Below are 21,635 nucleotides of genomic sequence, written 5' to 3' on the forward strand. Positions count from 1 at the left end.
ATTTCGGGATGGGATCGGGATTTCCGTTTTTTATGCCCACCCCTAGGTAGTAATGTGCATCAATTTTCATTGGAGAGGCAATGAATGCATAATTAAGGTTTAAATGTTTAGAAAAGGACCTTAATAACCTTCAATAATTTTAAGTAACTAAGAACCACTTGAGCTGCTAAAACCATTTCACAAACCAATAGAAAAGAAAGTAACCTTCATGCACCAGTTAACATAGAGTGTTCTCATTGACTGTAACATATAATTACTTTTTACTTTTTATTTGTGTCATCAAGCTTGAGCTAGCTCAATTTCATTTCCGACCTGGCTTGTAATGGTGGAGGGTAATGTATGTAGTTATGTACCTCATGCTACGTAGGCAGAACGAAGAGAACAACTTCTCTAATATACTAAAATCATCTAAAATGGGCGATCATCTAGCAAAGTGAGCAAGTATATTTACTGCATGTACACTAAATATTGTTGGAGATGAGAGATCTCACATCTAATAAGTGACAAATAAAATAGAGATTATAAGTGGGTGGATAATACTCTATTGTATCGAAGCATTTTGTGATTAAAACCCAACATATGTGAGGTGATTAAGTTGAGATAATATCAGTACAGTTGGTCAACGGGTCACGTTTTGTCACTGTTTAACATATATGAGAATTTAGTTTAGTTCCATAACTTGTGTTGTGCATGTACATTAAGTTCCATAACTTGTGATGTACAAGCTTTCATGTTGAGCATGATCGTGTGATTTGTGTCAATAGTACTCTCCGAACTTTCCTTTGTATCAAGTACAACAAGGTAGCTACTGCACTGCCAAGAAAGCAACACTGTCGCGATCCTTAATTCCTTCCCTTAGTTTCCATGGATGAGTTGAGTTCCTAGGTAACCCAACTCTTCAAAATTCTCGTGTTACCAAATGACTAATGGGGTGTGTACAAATAAATGTGGTGGTTTTCCGCTCATCAACTTCATCAGCCTCTCTCTCTCCTCCTATCACACTCTTCCTATATAATAACTCCCCATCCTTCACTTCCCACCATAACTCTCACAGTCTCTCTCTTCTTCTTCACTTGACTCAAAACTCTAACCTTAGATTCTCAGATCCCAGAAACAACTATGAAGAGCTGTATGTGTGAGCATCTAAAGACTCAGCCTTGGTGGGTTTTGGCTCTGTTCACTATTGGCTCCTTGTCCATACTCAGATTCTCACTCTCTGTTCTCAACTGGGTCTTCGTTAATTTCCTCAGACCCGCCAAGAATCTCAAAAAGTACGGATCTTGGGCACTCGTCACCGGACCCACCGACGGCATTGGCAAAGCCTTCGCCTTTCAGTTGGCTCGCAAAGGCCTCAATCTCGTCTTGGTCGGCCGGAGCCCCACTAAGCTGAAGGACGTCTCCGACGCCATTCAGACCAAGTACGGCAAGACGCAGATCAAGACAGTCGTCGTTGATTTCAGCGGCGACTTGGATGAGGGGGTGAAGAGGATTCAGGAGAGCATTGAGGGTTTGGACTTGGGGGTGTTGATCAACAACGTTGGGATGTCGTATCCTTATCCGAGGTACTTTCATGAAGTGGATGAGGAGCTGTTGAGGAACTTGATTAAGGTTAATGTCGAAGGCACCACTAAGGTTACGCATGCTGTCTTGCCGGGAATGTTGGAGAGGAAGAGAGGAGCTATTGTTAATATTGGGTCGGCTGCTGGGATTATACCCTCTGATCCTCTCTATGCTGTTTATGCAGCTACCAAAGGGTGAGTGTTTTTGGATGCAGGTATCCAATTGGTGTTGGTTTTTTGTGTGAATTGTGTTGTTGAAAGGGTGTTGTGGTTTTTGTGATTGTTGTTCAGGTATGTTGATCAGTTCTCTAGGTGCCTTAATGTGGAGTACAAGAACAAGGGGATTGATGTGCAGTGTCAGGTACTGTTTTTAGGTTTCAAATCATTTGGTTTTCTATTCATTTGAGCTCTTAGAGTTGATGCTTACTTGAAACTTAAATGCTTGCTGAACTGATATGCTTGAAGTTGCGTGAGTGAAGATGCTTGCTAATTCAGTTGTAAGTTTTAACCTGTTAGGTTAACATATAGAAGCTGCATATTTGGTAACTCTCTCTTACTAGTTTGAGCTTGGTGTTAAGAACTGAAATGATAATATATAGAAGAATTATTGTCTTGTGTTTTTTTGCAATGATCAATCTCTACATAAAACTTAAGGGGTCTCTGGCACTTATGCATAGAAAACGCAATCTAATTGTAACAGCTCTTTCTTTCATGAGTTTCATCACTATTGGAGAGAATTCTGGTTTCTTGGTTGCTTCATCATCTTTCTTGGACTTTACAATTTGGTTTGAGGGTATCAGATAAGTTGCCTTGCCACATACATGGTTTCATTTATGTGCTTGTGTTAGGTGTGCTAAAGTTCTTTTTGTTATCTGTTTCCCTTTTCAGAGATCATTCATATTATTAATTTTATTTTTTTCTATTGGTATTGTAGGTATGTATCTAACATTAAATGAAAATAACCTTGGAACATAATATTAGTTATTGTACACTGAGAAGCGATAAGACAAGTTAGGATGGCTATACATTCTCATTTTCATTCTCAAAACTCTCATGGTTCTGATTGTAACCTCAAGTTCTTTGGTTTAGTTGATTGTTCTATAAATAGTACTGATACACAAATTTAAATAAACTGCATGATATCTAATTCAAGAAGGTTGAGAGGATAAGATTGTCAATACATGGAACATGTAGTGTTGTGCTAACCTGTTGAGCTTTGGATGTTTGGCACCAGGGGTCATTGTCATGTTAACTTGCTCTAGAGTATGTATCAGTCACTAAGGAGTTTCATTTTTGCAGGTTCCATTGTATGTGGCAACAAAGATGGCATCTATCAAGAGGTCTTCCTTCTTTGTACCATCAACTGATGGCTATGCCCACGCAGCTTTAAACAGGATAGGCTATGAAGCTCGTTGCACTCCTTACTGGCCCCACACTCTTCTCTGGGCTTTGGCATCCTCAATCCCAGAGTCCATTTTTGACGCATGGCGACTTCAATTTAGCTTAGGCATCAGAAAGAGAGGACAACTGAAAGATTCAAGGAAGAAGGATTAGACCTTTTGACAAATTTCTGTTGCGGAAACAGTTTGATTTAGCAGATTAGAACTTGTGAAAGTTGTTGTACGCTGAGAAGCCATCGTCTGTTACATGTTTTTGCATTTCATGGTTTTTGTTAATCAATAACTTCTTTTTTTTCAGAAGTTCCAATAAAGTCTTTTCCCTTCCCTGTTATGCATTCTGGTTATGCTAAGTTTGGCCACCTACAGTTCTAATTTCCAAGCGTCTGATATGATGATCAAATGATCACCAAACCAAGAATTATCACAGCAGAACATCAATTTTCATAAAGATAACAACATAAATGAATTTGCAACACTCGTCTGGAGTTGAATTGCAAAAGCATATTATTTTTGCATAAATTGAAAAAAAGTTCCATTGCCGGGAATCGAACCCGGGTCTCCTGGGTGAAAGCCAGATATCCTAACCGCTGGACGACAATGGATTCCATGCTTGTTGTGTACAGTAAATAAAATAAGTATATTTAAGCATAGAAAGACCCGAGTCACCGACTTGTTCATATATAAACCTCGGAGCTCCTATATAAAGCTGTAGTTGTAGCTTCCCTGCCGCCATTGAAACACCCAAACATCTGTCTCTTGTTTCTGAGTCCCAACGACCAATGGCCAAGTCCCCGATCTCCGCCTCGGATGACGTCACTGTGTTCGTAACCACCAGCCTTGTCACCTACTTGGCCATCACCGTCTCCGGCAACGAGACCATCTCCGACCTCAAAAGTAAGCATACCCTCTTCCTTCTTTTTGCTCTGCGATTTCAAAGATTACATCTTTTTTGAGTTTTTTTTGGTTTCTTCTGTATTAGAATTTACTTCAAGTAATGTATCCAAGCACATATTTTTAGACCCTGAATTGCCCAATTGAATGATCCGTAGTCATTATTTAAGTCGTTTTGGAAATCCACAAGCTATGCAGCTTGGTGGGTTTGTGTTGTGTTCATGAGTTTATCATCCCTGAATGAAAGTTTGATGACTTTTGTTACTTGGAGTGATTGTGTGATTTGTATCAATGCCAATGTGTGTAGGAAAATTGGAAAATGAGCATAAGTTGAGCGATGGAGAAATCAAGATACGATCTTTGAAGGTAAGTGTTGATGTTGCTTTTCGTAATGTACATTGTTGTGTATGACAGTTTGGTAGTACTGATAATGCTTTGTGTGTATGTGGTAGGTGAACCGGAGGGGATGCTTGTATCGCCTCTCGGACTGCATGCGTGTTAGAAGCATTGCCAGTGGAGTGGAGAAAGAGTGTTTTCTTTTTGCTGATGCTTCTGTTATAGAAAAGATTGGTGAAATCGAGCATGGTCCCCAAAATGTTGGTTCTAGTATGCAATTAATCGGTTCTGGAATTTGTGATAATGCAGTTCTTAGTGGGGCTGATCATCCTTTGGATGTTCTTAGCAAAAGGTTGTTTGGTGTTGATGATTCAGTGCCATTGCTTATAGGGGGCAACAAGAATAATATTGTAGACCAGAATGGTTCAGTGGATTCTGGTAGAGAAACTTCAAAAGATATGGAGATAGAAATCAAGCATTTTGATGATGATCATCTCAAAGCTTCATTTGATGAGACAAACAATGGGTCAGTACCTGAAACCCAAGAGGGTGGCAGCCTGTTTCATGAGGGGTTTAGAGTTCCGGCAGCACCGGAACAGAAGGAAGTAAGTGAGGCCAAAACCAGCGCATTGTTGGGGGAAGCTTCACCTTCTGCAAAGAAAAGACGTCAGGCTAAGCGGAAAAGTGAAGAAGCAGTGCATCTGAAAGGAAATGATGCTCCAGTTCATGGAATCTATGAAGAACAGTCACAGATAGAAGACTCATTAAATGAGGGTGGAGATGTTGCATGTGATACCTTGGTTGTAAACATAACTACTACAGAAGAATCTCGCAGGGATTTGGCTTCCAATAACAGGTCAGACTCTGAAATTAATAGGACCAGTGATACACACAAAGAATCTGATACTTCAGGAGAACACGCTAAGATTAGAAAAGATACATCTATGAACTGCAATACAGCAGTTGAAGATCCTTCACAATCTCAGACTCAAACTGCTTCAAAGAAAAAGTGTGAGTTTGAAAATATAACTAATTCTGAAGATTCGTTGAAAGAAAATAAAGTCTTGAATTGTGATTTTAATGAAGAGTCTTCCCAACGAGATGCTTCAGAATCTCGGACTGCTTCAAAGAAAAAGCGCAAGTTGGAGAAAGTAACTGATCATCTAGATTCGATCAATGAAAACAATGTCATTATTTGTGATTCTAATAAAGAGGCTTTCCAACCAGAAATTGCATCTGAACTCTCTGTGGGGAAAACTGCAAGTACTACCTTAGAGGGTTCACTTGCTAAAACCTCAGATATGTTGACCAACAGCTTAGACAAAATGAAGAAGAAAAAGAAAAAGAAAGAATTGAAGCCTCTGGACCAAGTGGTTGATGCCGCACCTTCTGACAGTGGTGATATGGAAAAGAGATCTATGGTAGCTTCTGCAGGAATGAACATGGAAAAATCAAGTGGAGAAGATACTTGTGTTCCTATCCAAGAGTTGCAGGAAAATCGTAAAGCACCCTCCTCACTTGGTGAGTAATGTTTGCTCTATTTATAGGTTGTCTGGTTTAGTTTTCTTGACTATGCTTGAATTTAACTAGTTTATAATTGATCTAGGGTTTATCTCGGCAACCTTATGACTTTGTTTCTCTTATATATCCAGATAATTCTACTGAAGAAAAAGCAGAAGGTCATCCTACCCTTGTTGTCAAAGCTCATGGTGAAAATGGATCAAGTTCAGCTGAAAGAGTTCGAGAGAAGAGAGAGCCATCACAGACAAATGACTCTGAAGCAATGTTGTCTGAAAACCAGGGTAAAACAGATGGGAGCAATGCAGAACTGATTGTGACATCTGATTTATTGAATGAAAATGAACCTGTCACTGCTAGTGAGAAGAAAACAAAGAAAAAGAAGACCAAGGGTTCCCTTGGTGCAGAACTGATTATAGAGTCTCAATGTGATATTTCCTTGGCTGAACCTCATGAAGCTGTACATGGTGAACATGACAGTGGTAAAGCTAAGACCAAAGAGAGTAATCTCTCTCAGAAAAAGGGAAAAGACATATCAAACAAAGAGACAGAGGGTGGCCATATAATTAATAAGCGGGATGGCAGTGAGGTGGAAACTTCACAGCAAGTTGGCGAAACTCCAGAAAATGCAGGAAGCACGAAAAAGAAGTCCAGGGGGAAACATGATGCCGTGACACGAGATAAGTTGGAAGCAGAAGAGAGTTGCCATATAATTATGGAAGCTGATAAGTGTGACGGCAGTGAGTTGGAAACTTCACAGCAAGTTGGCAAAAGTACGAAAAAGAAATCCAAGAGGAAACATGATGCTATGACACAAGATCCCCAGAAGTTGGAAGCAGAAGAGAAAAGGGCTAGTCACATGGACCCTGCTCAAACAACTGATAAACGTGATGGCAATGTGGTGGAAACTTTAGAACAAATTGGCAGACTTCCAGAAATTGCAGAAAGTACTAAAAAGAAATCTAAGAAGAAACATGATGATGGGACACAACATCCCCAGAAGTTGGAAGTAGAAGAGAAAAATGCTAGTCACCAGCATCCTGCTCTAACAATTGATAGTAGAATGGAGGCATTAGCCAGCAAAAAGAAGAAAAGTAAGCTGGCAAAGACAATTCCAATTGATCAGTCAAATGCAAAATGCCTAAAATCTGGTACAGAGTATGGAGTTCAAAATGGTACACTCCGTGCTTGCCCAAATTCCATGTCCGAGTCTAATAAATTTCCTTCTCAACAAGAACACATTTCTGCTGGGACATCTCTCCTACCTAATCTTTCTGGTAACCATGAGGAGTTTTCGTGTGAAGAAGAGAATGACTTTCATAAGTATATGGTGCCTAGCCAAAACAAGAATAAAGTTGGTTCTGGTGAAATGCATGTGGAAGAGGTGACAAAATCAACAAAAGCGGATAGTAAGCTGAAGTCTAAAAAGAAATGCAAAGCAGTTGATTCAAGTGGTTGCTCACGCGATCTGCAAAGTCCACGCAGGTCTGATAAACAGGGGATTGGTGGAAAGTCTGAAGCTAGCATATCTAGCTCCATGCAACGTGAAGGATCAATATCTAATGTTGATGGTGTTGTGTCTCAGCCTCAGAGAAGTGAGAGAATTGCTTCCAAAAGTGGGACTAAAGCCCAATCATCTGATGCATCTGGTAAGATGAATTCCATTCCTAAGGTAGCTGCAAAGCAGAGTACCAATGGTTCTGGGGTCAATAGCCTTACCGAGAAAAAGAATGAAGCTGTTGCTGTATCAAGTTTGAAGCGGGAAAAATCAAACAATAAAGAACAAAATAAACCGGTTAAAAAGTATCAATCAGGTGTGACTCAGAATGTTGTGGCCAGTGGAAAGGCTCCAGCTAAGGATGATGGGGAAGTCTTGAATAACTCGAAACATAAGAAGAGCTCAGCTGCACAGGTGGCCCCCGAGTACAGGAATGGAAGTTCTGAACGCAAAGATGGAGTTGTTGATTCAGGTGCCAGCACCACTTCATCTGATTACTCATTGTCGTCTGAATCTGACTACTCAGATGAGGAAAGCAATGCAGGTATGAACTTGCCAGATGTGCTTTTCTCACAAAAATTATAATTTAGATCTTACTGCAGTTACTTTAATTTATTCGTTAACTGAAGCATTGCATTTGATGTAGGATCTTGTGCCTCGTCAGGGAAGAAGGGTACAGGGAGAAGCGGGTAAGTTAATAATTGTATCTCTTCAACAACTTAAATGTGTTCATTTTCAATATGATCTTTCGTTCTCATCGCACTCGTTCTATCTTCAAGCAGATATTCTAGCATAAACGGTAAACCGGCAAGAAGGATAAAAAATGATGACATTTTTCTTAAGTCGAGCGTCTACAAGAAGGTGTTTGAAGCAACGAAGTCACAACCGGAAGAAGACAGCGAGGCTCCTGAATTTATTCCAGACAGTCAGCCTCCTGCCAAGTAGAGACGTTGCTATAATTTCAGAATGTAGTTTTGTGGGTTTTTCTCTAATGGACGAGTCTTTAGGGGCAGTTGATAGGAGGGTTTTTCGTTCAATACTTCTACATTTTGTTCCATGGTTTAGGCAAAACTAGAACCTATCACCCCCCTCATCTTCCGCTTGTTTGTACTTTATGTTGTATCAGTAGCCAACAAAATCATGCATTTTTTCCATTAAGATTGGATCCCATCTTTGTAATCCATAGCATTCCATTCTTAACTCTTATCAAAAGTGTAGTCTCAAAGTATGCCTAGTATGATTATGGCGCAATCGTTGGAAACCAGATTGAGCCTTTTTATGTATTTTATGCATAGCACCCTACCAACACGACTTCATTGTAGACAATATTATCATAAAAACATTATGAACTAGCTAGCACTTTCTGATTTGCTATTTCAAACTGGCCGGACTATTGTCAGCAAGGTATGCCCTAAACCTTCAAACTGCAAAAGAATGTGTCTTCACCCCAAAAAAAAAATTGCAAAATTTGTTATTACTTTCAAGCTTCAAGTCTTCAACCAATATGTTGTATTTAATGAGAAAGTCGTCGGTTTTCCTTCAAATGTAGATTTTTTCAGTTGTTGTAGCTGGTTGCATAGCTCAGTATAGATTATTCTTAGAATTTATGTATAAAGCAATTAGTATGATTGTGATCTCTGAATAAATGTGATCTTAAGCGAATGAACGATCAAGCCAAACCATGTTGACAAAAACAGAGAGTGAACACATAGGTATATTCGCCAAAGTGTACATCACTCGTAAATTCTAATTTGAATTTTGAATAAACAAAAAAATATCACCCAATCACAATTGTTGGATGGCTTTGTCTTCCTTTTTCCGGAAGACGACCTCGGTGTCCAACCCGAATCCGTCAACGCTCCTGACACGAACCAAGTCAGAGCGCCGGAACATCTCCACCAACGGCCTCACACTGAACAAGTCGTTGGCCGAGTACTTATCACCCCGCTTCGATATCGCCACATGCAACACGCACACGCCGCCGGGCCTCAAAGTCCGTTCGATCTCTGCCACGAACTTCCGAGGGTACAGAGCGTGGTCGAACACGTTTGAGAATTCAAAGTCGAATGTATCATTCTGAAAAGGCTGGTTGTGGAAGTCACCCTCCACGACCAGAGGAGGGCAGGGCACGAGGTCCATTCCTATCGAGTCTGCTACTCCGACTCGCCTTAAGGCCGCGACCTCCTGCCCCACTCGGGCGCCGATAGAAAGTGCCCGGGAGTTGTTGAACAGTAGGTCTTCCTGCTTTAAACGAGAGAAGAACTCGGAGAAGACCTGGATTTTGCGGTCCCAGTCGCGGGTGGTCCAGACCTTGCGGAGCTTAGGGTTTAGGGTTTTGTTGAGCTGCCGCTGGAGGTAGGTCTTGTATGAGGTGTAGCCCGAGCGGATGCGGAGATCCGGGACTTGGACGCTGTGCGGCAGAGAGTGGTCGATGATGGCGGTGGGGTGGAGGTTGTGCTTGACGTGGAGGAAAAGATAGAGGACAGGGAGGAAGAAAAGGAAAGAGAGCAGTATTATGTATTTGAAGGTGGCTTGTCGATTTGGACGAGGGCTGTATTTCGGGTGTGTGGGAGTGCTGGATTTCATGGATGTGGGAGTCATGACAACCGGCGCTTTCTTTGCTCACTCTGTCTTCCTCCGGCTCCGGATCCGGTTCGGTCTTGGTTTGGTCGCTAGGGCAACGGAAACGTGTATATAACTATATATTGGGGCGGAGAAGAGGGAGAGGGATATCCGGGAACGGATTTATTTTCTGTTAATTCGTAGGGTTTTATATGGTAAATGGAGCCCGTAAATGGAACAGAGAGGTTTGAGTGACAGAAGAATAAGAGGAAGGGCGTGACAGACAACAATATTGTTAGTGATGAGTTAGTTCATGCAAGATGGTTTTTGTTGGATGAAACAGAACTAGCATGAATGGAATATTTGGACCAACACCTAAATAGACCCTATATTATGGTTTAGGAGTCTCCGGTGGTGATTAGTTTGAACCTATTAAGCAACACCAAAAGAACATGTGGTAAAATTAGTGCGCATGCACTAGATGAAGTGGGCTATACTTTTGTGTGTAATGTGATTATAATTATTTCTTTTGATTATTGCTTTTAAGCCCTAATCCTGACGATAGTTGCGAAGTGCGGTAATGTGGGATTGAGGACGGCTCTTGGCTTTTGGCTCTTGGCTTCTTACTTTCTTAGCTATGATCTCCGACTTGTGTTCATCATTTGGTATCGATGATGGCTAGTTAGTCAGTTTTTTCGTTTGGCTTTCAGTTTCCTCATTCGATAATGCAACCCAACTATCTTCGAAACGTTACAGTGATCAGCAAATTCGTTGAATTAGTTGATAAGCATAACCTTTCGGTTGTGTATTATACTTTAAGTCATGTATAACATCATGTCCAATATATGGTTCTAGAGCCGTAGCCTCCTTTGCTAAACTCATTGGCTTATGTATAGCATCATGTCCATTGAAGGTCGTAGACTCGTAGCTTAAGTCGATCGCCACACATGGAATTATTAAAATGCACTAGAATATCAATATTATATTTATAGGACTCAGAAGCTAGCTAGTAGTTGGAAACATTAAGGAACAGTTACTTCCTCATCATCAAAACAACATTGATCACTGTCACAACATTGATTTGATTAGTTACCACAAAGATGCAGGGAGGGTGTGCTTCAATTTCGTATGTTATCTGAGGTAACGACCCAAATTGGACTTTATAGCTGCTATGAAATTTAGTATGATACACAGAAGTTACACATCAAAATGATCAAATCTACTAATAATATTATCTGAACACTTGGAGCATTTGGACAACAGGGAACAAAGAAAAAAGGTTACTACTTAACATGAAAGATCGAGATATAATCGACAACATAAAGGTGCAAATTACAAGTGATTATTAACTTTGTGCCATCGCACCCTTCACAAAATCCAGGACCGATCTTATCAATCTGACCTCATCTTGTTAAGCTGGTTCAAAGCTGGTTGCAGAATGTTGTAGAGCACCCAAAGAATAGCCGGAGCCACCACAATGAGGAGGAGCGTTCCCCTGCTATCACCGGCCTTTGCTGCTTCTTCAGCAAGCATGGCCATTTCATTGGCAGAAGCTTCAGGAGTTGACATGAACCCCGAAGCTGCAAGTCCGCCGAGCCCTAGGCCAACGATGACGCTCTTGTTGGTCATGCGGTTGATTTGGTTGAGAGCAGGCTGGAAGATGTTGAAGAGGACCCATGCAATGGCGGGAATGAGGGGGAGGAGGAGGGCTAGGCCACGGTTGTCGCCTTCGGCGAGTTGAGCAACTTGTTGAGCAGCCAAGGCTGGTTCGGATGCGCTTATGGTGGCGAAGATGGCTCCGGCTAGGGCTGAGCTGGTTAGACCTTTTGGGAGGTTTTGGATGGAGAGGAGGGAGATAGGTTTTGTGGTGGTGATTGGCTTGAGGTTGGGGAGTTTAACTGAGTTGGTGGTGCTGCTTAAGCACTTGGCGTTCATTATTGCCATTGTAGTAGCCATTGTTGCTGCCATTGATTACTTCTGTTTCTTCTTGGAGTGGTGGAGCTAGCTTGAGATTGATCTGCTAGAAGTTTCAGGTAAAATGCAAAGGATGGATTGATAGGCTTCAATGGTTGGTTGCTGGTTGTAGTTGAAAATATGGAATATAGAGGGTGGGGTAGAGGGAGGGAAATGAGAACCAATGGAATTGTGTTATGTGGATTGTTTTCTTATCCAGAAAGGAGTGTGATTGGTGGGATTTCGACCTCATGTTCGTGACCAACACACTTTCTTATCTCTTGTTGTTACTGAGAAAATTGGTAGCTAAATCATGCAGTTTGTGAACGCTAAGCTTCTAGCTTCTATGTTTACTAGTCGTCATGCAGCTGACTATACAGCCCATACATAGTTAACGGCCTACCCTTAATCTGGATCGACTGTAACAGTTACATACACTGTGAACACTAATACACATGCTAATAAAGGCATACATTGTTCTCGTCCAATCTGCTTCCGACTCACTCTTTAAATTTAGTACAACATATCTGAACAGTCTCTTAAGTTTTCTAAAATTCATCTCACCGAGATTGATTTTGGTCGGGATCAAAACGGAACAGAAATATACACACTAGAAGGTTGTTTCTGATTGTGTTCCAAGAACCGTTTAGGAACTGAAACCGAACTAGTTTTAAATATTTCGATTCTTTTAACGGTTCCTCCTCTTAGATTCACATAACCCGAATCGTGTAAGGAACATGGTTCGATTCACGGTTCTTGAAAATTTTAAGTACTTTTAGAACCATTTACAGCCCTACCCGGGGTCTAACCTAGAATATCCCAAACATAACCCAACGGGTAAACTTGTATTACAACGAAACGAAGTTCAAAACCGAAAGCCGAGAACCATAGGCCTACGAGATCCTCTGAACTTGGGCTTCAACACAATAGTGACACTTTAGGGAGTGACTAGACTCATCACTCACGAAAGCAAACACGACACGTCGTTGCACAGATATTTTAGCTCCCAGCATTGTTGGAACTAGAGTCTTGGAAATGAGAAACCCCCCAAAACCAAACCCCGTCTCCCTCATTCCCCGGAAAACGAAAACTCATATGCTCCTCCTAAACCCAACCTCACCCTCTACCTCCTTCTAGGGTTTCCAATTTCCCCCAATTTCAAATTCCCCAATCCCTCCATTAAAAATGACTACTTTACTCTCCTTCCACCCCACGCCACTCCTCCCCCGCAACCCTCTCCTCCCCCGCACCCACCACCACCACCGCACCACCCACTTCCTCCGCCCCTCCTTCCCCGTCGCCCGCCTCAATTTCGGGTCGGGTCCAATCCCCGACCCGGACGAATTCAAGGAGCTCCTCACCAAAGCCGAGAGCTTGCTCTACACGGTGGCCGACGCGGCGGTCTCTGCCCAGTCGTCGACGGAGAACCTAACCAGTACGAAGCAGAGCAGCAACGATTGGCTGTCTGGGATTACGAACTACCTGGAAAGCGGGCTCAAGGTTTTGAAGGATGGGCTTTCGAGTGTTCATGTGCCTTACTCGTATGGATTCGCCATTATATTGTTGACTGTTATTGTTAAAGCTGCGACCTTTCCTTTGACGAAGAAGCAAGTCGAGTCGACTATGGCTATGAAGTCGTTGCAGCCTCAGATAAAAGCTATACAAGAACGCTACGCTGGAGATCAGGTAGAAATTTCAGTGCTTTTTTTTACTGTGTTTGATTTACTTTGTGAATTTTTGTGTTACTGTTTTTAATGTGTAGGAGAGAATTCAACTCGAGACTGCGCGGTTGTATAAACTAGCTGGCATAAACCCATTGGCAGGTACATTGTTGTTTTTTTTTGTTGGATTGGTTTTGGAGTTTGAATTTGGATGTTGAGGATGTTGTTGTTGTGGTTATGTTGGTAGGATGTTTGCCTACGCTTGCGACGATACCAATATGGATTGGTTTGTATAGGGCTCTTTCGAATGTGGCTGATGAGGTGCTTTACTGGCTTTGTGTTTGTTTTCATTGGTTTGTTAGCAGATTGTTGTTTGTGAACCCAGTTTTGATGAATGTTTAATGTTGCTTTACTAGGGACTCCTTACGGAAGGGTTTTTTTGGATACCCTCGTTGGCTGGTCCTATAACAATTGCCGCTCGAAGTAGTGGCAGTGGTATCTCGTGGCTCTTCCCCTTTATAGTGAGTAGTCTTCCCTGGCAACTCTGTGTAACTTATACTGCATGAGCTTTATTATTTTGAAACGGAATTTGTTATCGTGTTTGGTTATCGTGTAATTTTCAGGATGGTCATCCACCCCTTGGATGGTCAGACACCTTTGCATATCTTGTCTTGCCAGTTTTGCTGGTTGTCTCGCAGTACGTATCTGTTCAATTTATGCAGGCATCACAACCACAGGTCTATCTTTTCTCTGATCTGTATTGGCCCCTTGTAAAACTAGCACTTAAAAGGGAATTCTCATGATCTGTTTTCTCCTATGTGTTTAACCTTTCTTTTGTAACGAATTATATTTCTTTCAGACTAGTGATCCAAACATGAAGAGTTCTCAAGCGATTACCAAGTTTCTTCCTTTGATAATTGGTTACTTTTCTCTCTCAGTTCCTTCCGGTCTAAGTCTCTACTGGTGAGCAATTGATAAGAACTTTACATTTCTGAATAACAGTCCTTTTGCCTTGTATATTATTGAAGTTTCCTGTTTCATAAATCTCCATCTTGAAGTTTCTGAATAACAGTCCTTTTGCGTGATAGTATGGCGTATGGTCTCTTACATATATCAAATATGTGAATATAGGTTAACAAATAATGTACTGAGCACAGCACAACAAGTCTGGCTTCAAAAGTTTGGGGGTGCAAAGAATCCAATTAGTCAACTAAGTGATACCATTATAAGGGAAGAGAAACCCCAAATTAAAAAATCTGTCCCTGCTCTTACTTCAACCCAAATGGATGCCAAACAAGAAGTGAAGTTGACTTCAGAGGGTTTGCGGCCTGGTGAAAGGTTAATAGTTTTACCATCATTTGAATCTTTTTGATCTGCTTATTGTTATTATCATCTTAATTTGGACTACTTTTCAGATTTAGAATGATAAAGGAGCAAGAATCCCGAAGAAAACGGCAAAGAGAAGAAGAAAAGAGGAAACTTGAAGAGGCAGCAGACAAAGGAACTCCAATAACTAATGAGATACATGGAGAAGCCAGATTACTTGAGAGAGAAAATGGAGTTGCAGTTGAAGTGGTGGTTGAAAAGAGAGAAGAAGTTGAATCTGAGAGCACAAATCATAATTCCTCTAATGGAGTTCCTGTGAACGGTTCTGGGTGCATACAGGATTTGAAGGAGGATAAGGAAATGTTATCTGCTCAGATGGAAAGCAGTGAAGTTTCTACTGTTCTAAACAATGAGCACGAGTCACATGACATCAGAGAAAAGGAAAAGGTATATGCACAGTTGCATTCTGAATTTTCATATGCTTGGTTTAGACTTGCATTCTGACTGATTAGCTAACACCACATGTACAATATTTCAGGAAGCTGTTAAAGTACAATCTTCCACAACTACTATGGATAAAACAGTATCAGGAGAAGTCAGAGAGTGACACACCATATTGCATATGCATTCTTAATTCGGTATTTGAGGTGAGCTATTCACATTGAGAGGATTGCTGATCGCCAGAGTAGAATATGGATGGGGTCTGAACCAATTAAAAATCAATCAGGGTTGTATATTATATCAAAGAGAGCGGAGTAGGATCTATGAAATTTTGGGGCTTGCACTCTGTAGTTGGAACAAGTTTTTAAATACATGAGCTGCAGAAAGGTTGCTTTCCTTGTTGGAGTGGGAAAATGGATTAGGAAACATAGCACATGTATGGGAACCTTGTTGTTGATTGTGTAGCCACACAACTTATGATTATGAATAAATGATATACAAATTCGATCAGCTACTGCCGTGTAAGAGTTGTATGTGTTTCGTTTTCTGTATGTGTTTCGTTTTCTTTCACAACTCTTCTTTCTCAGAGTTCTTGTCAAATAGAATTACTGACGTACCACAATCTGGAATATCGTGATTTTTTTGTTGAGATGCTTCCTCGAGTATCATTCACCTTGAATTTTGATTTCTCATGTCAATCATTTGTGGTGAGATACTCGTAAAAACCAAGAATTCTGTTAGAACAGAACCACTGCCGGCCCTGGGGCAAGAGAAGTAGGCTCGAGCCTAGGGCCCTATATTTAAGGAGCCTCATATAAGGAAAAAATGAGTTAAAAGATTAATTGTTAATGAATATAATGAAAAGTTACCATTATATCAACTAAACAAATGAGATGCATGAGATTACATAAAAAAAAGTAATTTTTTATTCATTTTTAAATTTTTTTCTTATAGCATGTAAGAGATCATAAAATAATCGTAATTCGTCGAAATTTAAACTCGTGTCTTAATAACTCACATGTATTTTATTTTTATATTTACAGCTTTTTTAATATTTATTTTGGGACCTCGAAATATTTTTCGCCTTAAGCCTTCATAGACACAGGGCCGGCCCTAAACAAAACCAACGTATGATGGTGTTTAGCCTTCTTCCAGATAAGTTAGTCAAGCTAGTGATACCTCCCTTTGACAGAAGATCAATATCTTCTGGAAATGAAAATATAAATATGTTTAAGAAATTATTTTAATTGACATACTTTTTAGAAAGTCTCCGGACTCTTTAAAAAGTTAACAAACTTTCATAAAATTGTTAAAATCACTGACTTCAACCACAAACTTTTGATTGGTTTCTACATAATTCTATTGATTCATGAAATCCACAGAATTCATATTGATAAACTTATATTGATTTTTTATTACTCATAAAAAATTAAAACTTTCTTTTTTATTAGTTAAGAAAATAAGGTATGGTAACTAATTAATGTACATACCATTTCTATTAATTACAAGCTTACGGTTATGTTGCTTCATTGTCCACAGTTCCATGATAATTTGCTTCACTCTCAAGTGCGTCTTAAGTATCTAGGTTTGTCTGGTTCTCTAACGCCTCGTGAGTGCTATTAAACGGGGACTTAATGCATGCTAATAAAATTTTCTACAGAATAATTTTTATTGTGACATCCCAACCAAAAAGAGCAGATTTATTGAGGAGAAGATGAGAAAGTTTTTGGGCCTGGTCTTGTAGATCGGTTCCCACAGATAACGACGCCATCCATGGCGGCAGTGCTTAAAGATAAATTTTTAAGAGAGAGAGAGAGAGAGAGAGAGAGAGAGAGAGAGAGAGAGAGAGAGAGAGAGAGAGAGAGAGAGAGAGGAGCCAAGCCGAGGTATCCCCTTCCTATGTCAGTCCTTTCATTTTTATCTATTTCCCTTTGTTGGTCGAAATTGACTTCCTTTTTAAAAAAAATCGATAAGTATATAAATCCCTTAATTTAATTAGTATAATAAACTTTTGCTATGGTTTTCGGGTATTACATTTATTATAAACAAATTTATTGGTTGTGTCGATTACAAAGAAAATTAGAGAATCTCAATTATTTATATGAGAGTAAGAGAAACCCTTCAAATCTAATTTTTTTCTTGTGTACTTTTTTCATCGTCATTGTTTTTATTGGTAGCATTAGACATGTGTCCACAATTGAGAATAAGGTTTTAGTAAGTATAAAGATACAAGGTAAGAACATAACATAAAGAAGAAGAAAATAATCAGAGGGTGAATAACCATATTGGGTTGTAGGAAAAATAATTGGTGAAGAAAAGACAAAAAGAAAATAAAGAAAAATAATGGAGGATGAACATCGATCTTTGAATGAAATTAGAAAGTCAATGGAAATGTCTATGAAAATCTTTGGTCTAGAGACTAGACAATTTTTAGACTTTTAGTGTGTGTATTTTACTATAAAGTCCATGAGATTTCATGAGTTTGTAATTCTATAAGTATGAATGATATTTTAAATACCCACATACTTCTATTCATTTTGAAAAGTCATGATTGAATACTCCTAGACTTTCATGAATTTTATAATGACTTTTTAAAATGCTAATTGCATACACCTAGACTTGTATGGATAATTAAAAATATGTATTGAATACATCTAGACTTTTGAATTCCATGAATTTCTTTAAAACTCTCACTAATTTCATATACAATACATCCGCCTAAGCAATGGTCTAAATAACGGCTATCGGCATAATATCGGTTTTGTAAAATAAAGATATAACGAGGGTATATTAAGATATATCAGATTATATCAGATTTATCATTTTTAATTAAATTTAATATATTTATTAACATATACTTCAAAATATACCAAATAAACTTGAGAAATTAAAACTTATAGTTCAAAATGTACCCAATAAACTTCATAAAAGAAAAAAATTTGATTGTTTTGACAATTAAAATACATAAATAATTTTAATTAATAAAAATAGGTGCTTAAATGATAAACTAAGGTAATCATTCATCATAAACTATTTCGTCATCGAATGCTATCGACGACTCTTTCATTTTCTTTAAAATATTTTTATCAAAACGACATAGTTTTTTTAAAAGCACCAATATATTGGGTTAAACTCGGTTTGACCTGATATATCGTCATTTGACTTGATTTATCGGTGACTAATATATTGACTTATCGTATCGTTTTGTTAAAATCAAAGATATATCATAGATATGTCGCCGATATATCTCGATATTTAGAACATTGCGCATAAGTTTCACTTATATGATTTTTCGGGTCTAGGATGACTTAAAAACCAAATGTTTTGATATTTGAAAATTAATTACATGATGAAATCCGCGTACATGTTCTCAAATCATGTTGCTTAAGGAACTACAAGATTCAAGGGATTGAAGGTACGATTATATTGAAATAATAATGTAATGATATCATGGCTTGCAACTAATTGAGAACATAATAAGTTTCTTTGTCCGCAGTTATCAAACGAGGGTAGACAGTGTTCATATGATGTGCAGCTGTCACACACATGTACATCAAGTGCATGCTACGCAATTTCATTTGGTCTCTTCATGACATTAAGGCTTTTACCATTTAACAAAGCCCCATATTGTTGATCGATGCTGGATATGAACTACTCCAACGTACAAACTTGCTATATTGGAGGGATCCGTATGAAACCTCTGAGGCTCTGAGTCTCTGACCTAATCTAATCCTTTTATAATGTCGCTACCGTAGTAGCTTATATAATTAACTCAATACATTATTAGTTATGATATATATAAGACAGATGGATGGTGCATGCTGTCTGTTTCACAAGGGCGGGCTCTAATCAGTTGTTTAATTGTTGATCAATGCCATAATTGGAATGCATAATCAATATGTTATTGGATTGTGAAGCTGACCCCAAACTTGCATCATTATTTTGATTTACTAATGTTTCCAAAACTGGAGTCATTAGCATAAGAATGCATGATTAACCGAGACTTCCTACCAAATTTGTAAGCCTCAAAGACCAGCGTATGTACGGATGTGTACGTCTACTGATTATCTACTTCCTTTTCTTGATTAGCCTTAGCTAAAGAAGCAATGTTCAATAAGTGCAGATACTTACTATACATGATTTGCCTATTTTGCGATATTACTTGCGTTTCTTTCAAGACCAGACGATTTAGTAAGTCATGACAACCAACTAGCTATGAGTTCATGTATACAAGTGTAACTAGTATAAATACCAGTGGCCAAAAAGAAAAATCAATTCAATTTGCACTTGTTGTCATTAATTAGTTCATTACCTAAAGAAGTTACTGTATTAGGTAGTTGACCAGAGGTGTAACTGTGTAAGATTAGCTAGACTGCTAGAGACGCATGGTGATAATTAAGAGCCAACTGACCGTCACATCAAGGATACAGAATCGAATTCATGAGTACATTCGATTGAAACCTGGAACGTATAGCATATCCTAATTATTATACCCCTTTTTGGGGCTGAATCTGAGACAAATTAGACATAAAGAATGGAGAACTCAATTGGAAATGTGATCTTGTTAGACAGTTAACGATCACAATATCACTAATGGTGATCCAAATCATAAGAAAAACCATCATTTAAACCTTTTGTGCTTACATTTTAATTACTGTTTGCATGCAGGTGAAATTGGGTGATAAATTAATTACTAATCTATAATGACTTTGTTTTATACGTGCCAGAAGAAAGAGTGTTGAAGAAGGTTGGGTCGTTCATAATGGAAGCCTGTGTTTCTTTCCTCGCAGCTGTCAAAGCTATCTCAGTTGTATGTGGTGTGTGTGTCCCCTTTAACATGCACCTTCTTCATTCCCCGACAGATCAATCCCAGTTGCTTTCAGATGATGATGATCCATCAAGGCTTTGCTTTGAAAAAAGGACTAAAACCTCAACTCCCAAACTCAGTATTTTGGAGATTTCTAATGAATCAGTTTTCTTGTAACTTGGGTCTTCTTAATAACAAAGAACCGGGATATATTTTGGTGAGAAATAACTTCTCCTTTTTTTGAGACGACAGCGTAGCTATACACGAGTTACGGTGTGCTACAACTCATCTTAAATTATTAATTTTTTATCTTTTCCAGCTAAATTTTAGTATAAAATATTAAAATTTAAATATTAACTCACCTCAAATTTCTATATATATACATATAGCCCATAAATAATTATAAATTTTTATCTACCCTAACTCATTATAAAATTTTAGCTCCGGCCTTATTTGGGGCGTTCGTCAAAGCTCATCTTACCTAAGAATCGAACATTTTCTCATCTGCTGTTGTTATTAGCAGCCCCGGCCATTATAATTAAGTTTACCTAATGTAGAAGTTTTGCTGTATTAATGATCTGACGTAATAAGAGGTCTCAAGTGCAACAGCTTGCATTTTGGATTCATACATGCATGGTTGAATTAGGACCATTGAGGAATTAGGCCATTATGTTGACATTCCCAAATTCTAGTTTCTTTTAGACATAATTGAGTAATTGACTATCTCATATTAAGTGTATTTTTTGATATCTGTGTATACGCAAATACAGAATCAACTCGTCTATAATGTCGAAACGCCAATATAAGTTCCAAGTCATATTTGGATTCCAATACGTAAACGGGGAATGGAACAGTACGTCCTAGAAAACAAGACGGCAAAACAAGTCTATACTAAAACGTGCAAATTTTGAATACATGAGTAGTTTAAATTTTGTATCACGGTCCTTTCCCCTATGTCACATATAATTGGGAGCAATGGTCACTATTTTTAACATTATCACCTTACTTAATGGATTGATAGCGTATCACATGCTAACACTTTTCTAATACGAGTGTTTTGAGAGTAATGATCATGAAGTTATATAGAAAGTAATAAACACAATGAAAATAGAAAAGTGATCGAAATATGTATTTCGTTAAAACACATAATCACTAGTAATCAACTTGTTATCGTCAAATATTCCTTCTACGTATGTGAACCTACACTACTATATTTTCAAAATTACTCATATACATATGACTTGTCTTTAGAACTTAGTAAATGATAACACCCATGTTGATCATTGAAACTTATAAACCTCTATTACAAATTTATAATATAAATCATCCGAATAATAGTCTGTCATTGGGAAATAAATTTATCGCTCAACTCTGGTATGTTCATCTAATGCTCATCTCTTACCGCAATGACACGTGTCCCTCTCGATACTATTTCCTAACTATGGTTAACCCTTTTGTCTTTTATCTTTACAATTTTTTATTTTCTATTTTCTGATTTAACAATTTGCTCATTACAATTTCTAATTTCTATTTCGTAAATAGAATGAGAAATCAAGGGAAGTCGACCCTTTTCCGATGGCTAAAGCCCTCAACAGTAGCAACTATATATCAACTGGGTCGATCTAGGCAGAAAAACAAGCAGCAGGGCGCTGTTGTTACCTTGAACAATAATCAGGATGTTGT

The 21,635-nt window shown here is 38.7% G+C and overlaps 5 protein-coding genes and 1 non-coding gene across 6 annotated transcripts; 3 read left to right on the forward strand and 3 right to left on the reverse strand.

The window, feature by feature from the left end:
- The first annotated feature begins 1,042 nt into the window (after positions 1 to 1,042).
- On the forward strand, positions 1,043 to 3,208 carry LOC126792699 (very-long-chain 3-oxoacyl-CoA reductase 1-like). Its single transcript, XM_050519158.1, has 3 exons — positions 1,043 to 1,754; positions 1,851 to 1,920; positions 2,859 to 3,208. The coding sequence occupies exons 1-3, from the start codon at positions 1,120 to 1,122 to the stop codon at positions 3,111 to 3,113; spliced, it is 960 nt and encodes a 319-aa protein (XP_050375115.1). The 5' UTR covers positions 1,043 to 1,119; the 3' UTR covers positions 3,114 to 3,208.
- Positions 3,209 to 3,489: 281 nt separating this feature from the next.
- On the reverse strand, positions 3,490 to 3,561 carry TRNAE-UUC (transfer RNA glutamic acid (anticodon UUC)). Its single transcript has one exon. It is a non-coding gene; the product is annotated as a tRNA-Glu (tRNA).
- Positions 3,562 to 3,691: 130 nt separating this feature from the next.
- Positions 3,692 to 8,510, forward strand: LOC126792679 (uncharacterized). The gene is made up of 6 exons (XM_050519133.1): positions 3,692 to 3,853; positions 4,158 to 4,216; positions 4,303 to 5,707; positions 5,839 to 7,746; positions 7,849 to 7,891; positions 7,985 to 8,510. Exons 1-6 carry the CDS (start codon positions 3,739 to 3,741, stop codon positions 8,145 to 8,147), a joined length of 3,693 nt encoding a protein of 1,230 aa, XP_050375090.1. The 5' UTR covers positions 3,692 to 3,738; the 3' UTR covers positions 8,148 to 8,510.
- Positions 8,511 to 8,929: 419 nt separating this feature from the next.
- Positions 8,930 to 10,125, reverse strand: LOC126792703 (uncharacterized). The gene has a single exon (XM_050519164.1). It carries the CDS (start codon positions 9,801 to 9,803, stop codon positions 8,988 to 8,990), a length of 816 nt encoding a protein of 271 aa, XP_050375121.1. The 5' UTR covers positions 9,804 to 10,125; the 3' UTR covers positions 8,930 to 8,987.
- Positions 10,126 to 10,961: 836 nt separating this feature from the next.
- LOC126792710 (photosystem II core complex proteins psbY, chloroplastic) lies at positions 10,962 to 11,841 on the reverse strand. Its single transcript, XM_050519172.1, has one exon. The coding sequence runs from the start codon at positions 11,730 to 11,732 to the stop codon at positions 11,157 to 11,159; it is 576 nt and encodes a 191-aa protein (XP_050375129.1). The 5' UTR covers positions 11,733 to 11,841; the 3' UTR covers positions 10,962 to 11,156.
- A 907-nt stretch (positions 11,842 to 12,748) lies between these two features.
- Positions 12,749 to 15,721, forward strand: LOC126792687 (ALBINO3-like protein 1, chloroplastic). Its single transcript, XM_050519147.1, has 9 exons — positions 12,749 to 13,403; positions 13,480 to 13,540; positions 13,626 to 13,699; positions 13,795 to 13,899; positions 14,002 to 14,115; positions 14,238 to 14,341; positions 14,510 to 14,716; positions 14,794 to 15,151; positions 15,243 to 15,721. The coding sequence occupies exons 1-9, from the start codon at positions 12,903 to 12,905 to the stop codon at positions 15,309 to 15,311; spliced, it is 1,593 nt and encodes a 530-aa protein (XP_050375104.1). The 5' UTR covers positions 12,749 to 12,902; the 3' UTR covers positions 15,312 to 15,721.
- Positions 15,722 to 21,635: the final 5,914 nt, after the last annotated feature.

Source organism: Argentina anserina, chromosome 4, assembly GCF_933775445.1.
Source record: "Argentina anserina chromosome 4, drPotAnse1.1, whole genome shotgun sequence".
NCBI lineage: Eukaryota > Viridiplantae > Streptophyta > Magnoliopsida > Rosales > Rosaceae > Argentina > Argentina anserina.